General features: G+C 43.2%; 1 protein-coding gene across 1 annotated transcript in view; it reads right to left on the bottom strand.

The window, feature by feature from the left end:
• Positions 1-8,980: 8,980 nt before the first annotated feature.
• LOC102986849 (uncharacterized) overlaps positions 8,981-10,066 on the bottom strand; it is a 12,470-nt gene continuing 11,384 nt past the window's right edge. The window contains exon 4 of the mRNA XM_028500556.1: positions 8,981-9,857. Coding sequence (XP_028356357.1) covers positions 9,008-9,857 — 850 coding nt within the window. The 3' untranslated portion in view covers positions 8,981-9,007. The remainder of the gene's footprint in view (positions 9,858-10,066) is intronic.

Genomic DNA, 10,066 nt, shown 5'->3' on the forward strand with positions numbered 1-10,066 from the left:
CCGCAGCAGAGGGAGGCCCGCATACCACACACACACACAAAAAAAATTAAAAAATAAATAAATAAATAAATAAAAAAAACCTGCTCTTAAACTGCCTTCGCTGATTAAGCTGGCTTTTGTTTTCTTCCTTCTTTCCTTCCTTCCTTCCTCCCTCTCTCTCTCTTAAAAAATAAATAAATAAATAAATAAAAAAACCTGCTCTTAAACTGCCTTCGCTGATTAAGCTGGCTTTTGTTTTCTTCCTTCTTTCCTTCCTTCCTTCCTCCCTCTCTCTCTCTATCTCTCTCTCTTTCTCCCTTTCTTTCTTTCTTTCTCTCTCTCTTTCTTTCTTTCTTTCCTTTTCTTTCTCGCTTTAATTGCATGCCTTTCCAGCTTCACATAGCCCCATTGTTTTACAGGAAATTGGAGGCAGCTCTTGTCCAGTGCCAGCCGGCTAAGGCTGGTTGGGACCACTGACCCTAAAACTGGGCTTGTGCAGGTGTCCAGTGGATGGTCTTTTGACATCAGAGGACTGGAAAACTCTACCCTAAGATCATGTTAAGTGCCTCCATTAAAAAAAAAAATTATTTATCAATCAATTAATACACAGTATATTCATTGTTTACTACATTATATAATATATTGCTATTTATTATATAGTTTTACTTATTTATTTATTTTGGCTGCACCAGTCTTAGTTGCGGCATGTAGGATCTTTGAGTTGCGGCATGCGGACTTATTTGTGGCATGCAGACTCTTAGTTGTGGCATGCAGACTCTTAGTTGTGGCATGCATGTGGGATCTAGTTCCCCGACTAGGGATCAAACCCGGGTCCCCTGCATTGGGAGCGTGGAGTCTAACCCACTGGACCACCAGGGAAGTCCCAAGTGCCTCCATTTTTGAATAATGAGAAGCATGTAACCCAGATATGCCTCTGCGGAACACATTATCTTGCCTTTTCCCCTGCCCCCAGTCACCTTTCCCCACACCTAAGACCTCCCTGCTTATCCCTTAAATATCCCATACCCCTCGACTTCAGGGAGGTGGATATGAGACTTGTTCTCCCATCCCTGTACTTGGCTGCCTTGTGAGTAAACTATTTCTTGGTTGTGAACCTTGGTGTCTCAGCACTTGGCTTGCTGTGAGTTGGCCAACGGACCTGCTTTGGTAACAATATCAACTCATCTTATTCAAGTCACTGTGCTCAACTATTTTGGCTCATAGAAGTTTGAAATAGAAAGATCTTAGGTCTCTCTCTGTAAAATGAGAATTAATACACTATACCCTGCTGTATTAATTTCCAATTGCTGCTGTAACAAATTACCACAAATTCAGTGGCTTAAAACAATGCAAATTTATTATCTTACAGTTTGGAAGTCAGAAATTTGAAGTCAGTTTCAATGGGCTAAAGTCAAGGTGTCAGAAAGCCTGCATTCCTTCTGGAGGCTCTAGGGGAAAATCTATTTCCTTGCATTTTCTAGCTCCAAGAGGCTGCCTGCATTCCTTGGCACTTAGCCCCTTCCTCCATCTTCAAAGTTAGGAGTGGTTGGTGGAACCTTCCTCATGCTACATTCCTCTGACATTCCTCTTTCTAGTCAAACCTCCCTCTGTATCCTTTGTGATTACACTGGGTCCACCTGGGTAATCTAGACTACTCTTCCCCATGTCAAGACCCTTAACTTAATTACATCTGCCAAGTCCTTTTTTACCATGTAAGGTAACATGTTTACAGGTTCTAGGGGTTTGCACATCGACGTCTTGGGGGATCATTATTCAGCCTCTCATATTAGGCTACTATAACAGTGTGAATTGTTGCATTTGTGGTAGATACGTAGTCCATGGGTAAATTTTTAATAATGGAGTAAATATAACATAAATGACATAATGCTCAGAAATTGTAGTCAATGGACAGAAGCTATCCAGATAGCCCCTTGTAAGATGAATTTTATCTTGAAAGAATTTAAAAAATTTGTTTGGACTTTATCTTAAATGCTCTTTTTTCTATTACGGTATTTTAGTTTCATTCTTAACTTTTTTTTTTTTGCAAGGTTGGATACACTCTCCTTATTAGGGATTCATCAAGTTACATTGATGTAACCGGAAAGAAAAATCAGGTCAGCCTAACGTTTGAAGAATATGAAAGCCAAAATTCAAGATGTGGAGAAGAAACCTGGGTTGAAGCTTTCGGAAAATTTAATTTAAAATTTGAGGTCAATTCTCTCTCTAACAGAAGGCACCGTTATTAGATATTTACTTTCACTTATTAGATATTTACTTTCAGTATTTAAGGAAATTCACTTATAAGTATTCAATTATCTCCAAATATTAAAAAAATATACTTTTTAAATTATGAAAGCGAAAACTGTAGTCTCAGGAAAATCCTGGGAAGTAATAGTTATGCCTCACCACCCACTCTTTAAAATTAGTTAATTGGGCTTCCCTGGTGGCGCGGTGGTTGAGAGTCCTCCTGCCAATGCAGGGGACACGGGTTCGTGCCCCGGTCCAGGAAGATCCCACGTGCCGCGGAGCGGCTGGGCCCGTGAGCGATGGCCGCTGAGCCTGCTCCGCAACGGGAGAGGCCACAATAGTGAGAGGCCCGAGTACCCCAAAAAAAAAAAAAAAAAAAAAAATTAGTTAATTGGTTTCTTGGTTTCTTGTCTCCTCTCTCCAGCACACAGAGGTGGTATCCTCCTGCCCCTTAGTCTGATCTGCTTGGAAGGTGGCGCCCAGCCTTCCTGTTACGTTCATCCGTTCATCTCTCCTGCCCACCGTGTGGTCCTTGGGCTCCATTCCTTCCTCCTTTGTTATGTAGGTAAGGTAACTGAGCTGAGGCTGGAGTAGTTGTAATTGCAGAAGCATTTTTTATTTTTTTTCATAAAGGCAGGACTAAAACCGAGGTAAATTGTTTAAAATGAGACACTTGGCATCTCTTGCCCGTTGAGGTATTAACACCATTCCCAGATTGTGTATTATTTTACAGGTACCTAATTAATCCCTGTTTGTCAGACCCAGTAGGATATCAGGTAAAATGCAGCCACATGAAAATGATCATTGGAGGGCTCTATGTTGTAAAACCTGGAAGAAATCACTTAGGGACAACTTTCAGGGGTCACCTTCAGATTTTAGCATTTTGGAAAATTTGCCCCAGAAGAGGGTGCCTTTCTTGGTGAGGCTGCAGTAACAGGAAATAGTTCATTGAAACCTTTGTGGGTGACTTATAAGATAAAAAGGACTGTGGCGAAGTCCCAGTGGTATGAAGGAAAGCATTTATGTGTTGTCTAAACTGAATTTCCCTGCAGTGATTTGTAAAAGCCAAATTGCTGAGGGCAGCGAGTCCCTCTTTTGAATACAGGCCACCAGAGAGGCCAGCCCTGGCAGTGTGCACCTCCAATGGGGCGTGAAACAGACACAGCTCCAGGCTTTTGTTCCATAAGCAGACCAGCTTGGGTAGGAAATTCATCTGAGACTGCTCTGAATTAGAAACTACAAAGTTATGAATGGCCCGTCTGCTCACAGGCCAGAGCCGTTGAATCTCTTGAGTCCTTTAACATTTTTCTAATTGCTTCAATGCATCCCCGCCCCCCCAGAAAAAGATTTTTTTTCAGGCATTGTTTTCAGAAGAAATAATTAAGGGGATGACCCAGATAAATTGTTGCTTTACCTACTTCCTCCTTTAACTGCAAATTGCTAGAGAAGACTCTATAAAAACTCACAAAATCTATTGGTCTAAAAATCCATTAAAAGTGACATAAGGAAGGCAGGCATAGATTGTTGAAAAATGACAATAATCTATCTAACTGGAAGGAAACTGGTCTCTATGAGGAACAGTGCAGGGTGTCCCATACATAGCCTCCACCTCCCAGTCATTGGCGTTAGAGGAATAATAACCAGACTGTGTGGTCCCCACGGGTTCCAGCACTGATTTCTGCATTATTTTATTTGGTCCTCACAGCAACCTTCGCAGGTAGCTATTATGATTCCATTTTGTAGATGAGCAAACTGAGGACCAGAGAAGTTCTGTGACCTGCCCAGGATCACACTGACGGGGTGGACTTACTATAAAGCAAATGAAGCTTAAACTTCAGGGCCCCCACTTGCATGAGTCCCTGTGAGCGGGGAAGTCACATGGGGAGGTGGGACGTGGTGGCTGGGATGGGGGTCGGGGGAATAGATTGTAATCAGAGAGCATTTCTGTATTAGCATTTCTGGTAAATTGTCTAAAGAGATCTCAGAAGAAAAGACTGAAATCTCCAGAAATGTGTTGTGATTTCCTTTTTCATTCCAAAGAAATATTCAATTCTGCTCTTAGTTTTGTATTCTTAAAGAGTGGCCCCCACGCCTTGGGCCCCATAAGACCTACATCTGCCTTTGCAGGTAGGTGGTAAGTGGTAGAGCTGCATTTGAACTTGGGTCTTCTGATTCCAAGGCCTGTTCTATTTTCAGACTATGTAGATACAAACACAGAAAAGTATAAACAGAACATCAGGTGAAAAAAAAGCTGGATATGAGAACTATAATCGTAATAATGTAAAACTTGTGCCCCCAGCGGGGCCTCCACCCTTTGGCTCGGAAGCACTGTGCTCTGTGTCCACAGCTCACCTTCCTTCTCAGAGACGGCATCGAATTCACGTCTCTTCCCTCACAGGACACAGGAAGGGCAGTGCACCAGCAGGTGGTTGATAAACATCAGGTAACCAATGTGAAGGAGTAAATGTGATTTATACTTTCATATTTGGTTTACTGTTCACTTTCTAAAGGAGAAAGTGTATGATGTCACCAGGGTGTTATAAATGAATCTGGGGGATAGATGTGATGATAAAATCTATAATTCCTGAAACGGCTGAGCTCTGTAGGTCTAGTGGGAACTTATTTGTGTGGTTTTGAGTCTTTTAATCAGTTTCTTTTGCTGTAACTTTTCACGACGTGGTGATAAAGATGAACGTTTTCTCAGGTTTGCTGATGGAGAAAGAGTAGCAAAGGGAATTATTCCCCTAGGCTATCATACAAATTAAGGAGGTGGGGACGGATAGGATAAGAACATAGGAAATCTGGCATTCACTAGAATTGCAGCACCATATTTTATTGCCTGAATTCTAGCATTCAGTTTGGGATCGTTTTTATCAATTTTTGATCTAGGTAGAGAATTAGAAACAAATGTTTTTCTAATTCCATTGTCTACATGAAAGACAATATTGGTCTATTTGGGGTGAGGATATGCTCTTATTTGAGGAAAGTGTGGGGGCATAAGTTTTTAAGTAAAACAAAGTTTTTTTAAATTGAAGTACAGTTGATTTACAGTGTTGTGTTAATTTCTGCTGTACAGCAAAGTGATTCATTTATACATATATATATTCTCATTTATAAAACAAAATTTAATTAACTTATCAAATAGTCATTTATTCTGAGAACATGTTCTTCTCATTTTGGGGGTGTTTAAATAGTAATCCTTCTTTTTAAAACAATGAGGATATCTTTATTTGACAAAATATGCCAGACTCCAAATCTATGTCACTCCCTCAAATCCTCAATATTTTTGAAATCTTACAGGTCCATGAAATTTGAAAGTTTGAGAACCACTCCTGGGGCTCTTGGGTAAGAAATATCATCTCCATAGCTTTTTGCTGGAGGGTTCTAGAAAGACTTTTACCCTCTTCTAGGCAATTCCTTGTATTTTTAAAAAATTTTAATTAACATTTAGTTTTGGCTGTGTTGGGTCTTCGTTGCTGTGCGCGGGCTTCTTATTGCAGTGGCTTCTCTTGCTGCAGAGCATGGGCTCTAGGCCCGCGCGCTTCAGTAGTGGTGGCATGTGGGCTCAGTAGTTGTGGCTCGCGGGCTCTAGAGCACAGGTTCGGTAGTTGTGGCACACGGGCTTAGTTGCCCCACAACATGTGGGATCTTCCTGGACCAGGGCTTGAACCTGTGTCCCCTGCATTGGCAGGCGGATTCTTAACCACTGCGCCACCAGGGAAGTCCTTCGTTGTATTATTGATATTCTTGAATGTGTTTGGTGGCCAGTGAACTAGGACATCAAGCTCGGTGAGAGGTTAGGATTTAGCCCTTGTTGCCATTAAGTTTTCTTGGCACATGGATATCAGACACTGCACTCAGCAGAGTAGCTGATTTCATAATATTAATGTAGAAGAACATGGTGGTGGTAGAAATCAGTGCAGCCATGATGGTGTCTTTTTAGGTTCTGTGATGAAAGAGAAGTTAATCGGCAAATTTCAACCTGAATCCTCATATAGAATGTTGACTGTGACAAATATCAAAGAGGCTCATGGGAAATAAGGCGCATTGCATTCCCCACAGCTGCGTGCATTTTCCTCTCTTATAATGCAGAGAAAATGCCTCTGAGTGACAAGGCAGTGTGTCTGTTTACCAATAACCATAAAGGGTGAGTGGCTGGCTGAGGAGGTACAGCGCTTGAGGAGAGGGATGAGAGGAACCTGGGAGGCAGAACTTCTCTGAGTCACGTAATTAAATTATCAGTTGTCAGCCATTGCCTGTCTCCTACATTGTAAGGGGAGAGCTGTCTTCTCAGTTACGATATTTCCCCCCTTTGCATGAAAACATAAGATGGGGTGTGTCCTGGAAAAAATACTAACAGACTATTATGCTCGAGAATATGATCATTATTTTATAATTCCCATTTATTAAGCACTGAGATGAAGTCATTTCCTGAGACAGATATAAATTAGTGCAAAATTGAAGGGGAGAGAGAGAGAGAGGTATATGGAGTATATATTTGGGGATGGAGTTGTATGCACGAAGTAATTCATGTTAATAGGAAACTCAAGATGTGAATGATTTCCATTATATAAATAAAATTAATCCAATTATTGTACTGTTGGTTACACAGTTCTGTGAATTTACCAAAAATTGTTGAACTGAACACTTAAAATGAGCGAATTTTATGGTATATTAATTATACCTCAAAAAAGGTGTTAAAAATTCATCTAGTTTTGTTTGGAATGTATAATCAGTAAAACAGTAACAGAATAAGAGAATAGGAGCAAAACATTTGAAAAAACAATACAGCAGGACTTCCCTGGCTGTCCACTGGTTAAGACTCTGCGCTTCTACTGCAGGGGGTGCGGTTTCCATCCCTGGTCGGGGATCTAAGACCCCACATGCCCTGAGGCTTGACCAAAAAAAAAATGATTATAATAATAAAATAAAAATAATGTAGCCCAGTTCACACTCATATTTAATACTGAGGGCTATGCAGGGATGGTTAAAAGGGAGAATCTGATACTGAACCACATGAAAGTATGATAAAGGTTGAAATTTCAGTTTGCAGGTGGTTCTGAATGCTTTGACTCAAGCACCCACCCCCAGTCGGAACTCAGTGCCCACTGATGACTCCATTAGGTTGGCAAGGTGCCAACGGGTGTGTTTTCAAGGGAGGGTGACTCAGGGGGCCTTTGTTGAATTGCTATAGTAACTCTATATAGTATAACTGGGTGACCAAATAATTGATCACCTAACCCAGGGACAGTTTGGAGCTTGAAATGTGGTGCTATTAATAATTACATGGGGACAATAAGCATAAGCTAATCATATGCAACCTCCCTGTAGCTCTAATTGTGTCTGATAATACAATACATATTTCTGTGCGACTCTTGGTTGATTTTATATGCAGGGTTTGGAATCAGAAGACCTATGTTTACCTTTCTGAGCTTTGATTTCCTCAATTCTAAAACACAGATGCTTCCTCCTCCTTCCCTCCCCCACTTCTTTCTTCCCTTCCTCCCTTCCTTCCTTCAACACCTATTTATTGAGCTCCTACTATTTTTTTTTTTAAGTTCTGTACTAAGAATTCAGGAGATAAAGGACCTCCTAGTTTAATTTTAGGAACAGGCTTAGTGACAGCACCTCCCTCACCTTTCTGGAGGGTGCAGCCCTTAAGTCTTAAGTCAGAAGAGGCTTTAGGCAGGGGTGGGAGAAGCTCCTTCCAGTAATGGGCTGAAGCACTTTGCAGAGCAGCTAGAGGCAAACAGACAACGGTACCAGCTGATCTTTTGTAAAATGTACATCGATGTCCAAGCTCAAGCCTCTGCCACACATCCTAGAAATACCTCATCTTAACCCAGCCACACCTGCCAAACTGCCTGCACTCGAGCCCACCTAAGCTCTGCTTTCTTTCTCCTTGTGGAGGGTGAGCTGTCCCGGGAGCTGGACCGCTGGCCTCTCACCCACCCTAGCTGGTTGCCCTTGCAAATCCTCCTTCTCTGCCCAGCATCCCTAGCTACTGGATGGATCACTGACTCCCTCTTTACCTAATCGTTCTCATCATCGTACAGCAATGTTGAAATGTTTCCCACTCTGAGAAAACAACCCTCCCTTGGTGGACACCTCCCTCCACATACCACATTTCTCTGCAGAACTCCACTTCCTTGCCTTCCCTCTTATCTGATAAAATTCCATCTTGCCAACCCATGCCCAATTTGCTGTCCTAATCTTATTCTCTGACCTCTCAGGGACAAGTGACAGTGCCTGAGCCACTTCTTTCTCTTGGCCTCTGGGAGCCTTCTGTTTTTTCTCTCTTCTTACTGGCTGCCCCTTCTTGGATTCCTTTCCTGTCTTTTCCTCCTCTGTCCAATTTCTAAACCCTGGAGTCCCCAGGCCTCTGTCCTGGACCTCCTTCTCTTTTCTATATTTCCCCTCATCTGGTCCATGGCTTTAAATAATATCTATAAGTAAATGAGAAAGCTGTCTCCAGCATTCATTTTTTAAATTTCTTTTTTTATTATACAATTAAGGACATGTGTAAAAATCAGAAAATATGATCAAATATAGGAAGATAAAATCAATCATAAACTCAATATCCAGAAATAATCATTTAACCTCTTGGCATAGATACTTTTTCTACATACATACATATATGTGTGTATATATATATATATATATATATATTATATAACAAAACAGAATCACATTATACATATTACTTTGAAACTTGCTATTGATATTTAAGAGTGTTTTTGTGGATGTCCTTTGATGCCAACAGACACACAGGTCTCCAGCATCATCTGTAATCGCTATTTCCACGATCGATGAAACCCAACCCATTCTGAACTGTCAGAGTTGTTTTGTTTCCAGATTTTTGCTGTTGTGCGGAAAGGTAGTGCTGCGGCTCCGTGGCAGCTGGGTCTTTGCGCCCTCGTAAACTGCAGTCCAGGCCGCGTTCATTCCCGGGAGCTGGGAACTGCTGAGTCAGAGGCGCGCGCGTGTTAATCCTTCGTGCCAGCGCCTGATGGGTCCCAGGGCTCGGACACCCGCTGACATCACCCGTCGGTCCTCGGGCCGCAGGGCGCGCGGGGACCAGCCCCTCGCGTGGGGAGGGCCTGAGGGACGGGACGACCGGTGGCCGCTGGCGGGGTGCGGCCGCCCCAAAGCACCCCGGGCTGCAGAAAGGGTGGGGCGGGGCGGCCGGGGGCCTTTGTGTGCGCCAGACACCAGATGGGACGCGAAGAGGGACGTGCGAGCAGGTCAGATGGCAGGCTTTCCACGGACCTGCTGCTGCTGCTGAGGCATCGGGTACAAGATATTTTGGCGGGAAGAGAAAATGCTTAAAACAAAACAAAACAAAAGTTTTCCCTGTGACAGGCCCTTTGGACAAATGTCTTTTTGACTCCGTGTGTGCTTGAGGGCGGGGTTGCCGCTCAGAACCGGTCTCTTTCCTTCTGAGATAAAAGCCTTTTGCTCTGTCAGATGTGGACCCACAAATGAGGGGTGGGGGGCTGTCCATCTGGCATTTCAGGGAGCGGAGCGCGGAGCGATGTTTGCACTCCGGTGAGCACGGCTGGCCCTTGTTAGGAGGACTCTGAACGCAAAGGATGTCAACGAGGGGTGGATTTGTGCCGGGTCCAGGGGGCCTGCACGTGCAGAGAGAAAGGATGGTGGTGAGGAGGGAACCCCCCAGAGAGAATCCCCCAATTTACATCTTAGCCCAGTGTTCATGGGCAGAGCAAGACCTGGCAGGTAGGAGATGTGGCAGCTCCTTGACCAAGTGTTGATTTGCAGAGTGTCTGTGTGTGTGTGTGTGGGGGGGGGGCGCGGGAGGGTGAGATGAGGGGGGGGTGGT

This window comes from Physeter macrocephalus, chromosome 15 (genome assembly GCF_002837175.3).
Source record: "Physeter macrocephalus isolate SW-GA chromosome 15, ASM283717v5, whole genome shotgun sequence".
NCBI classification, from domain to species: Eukaryota; Metazoa; Chordata; class Mammalia; order Artiodactyla; family Physeteridae; genus Physeter; species Physeter macrocephalus.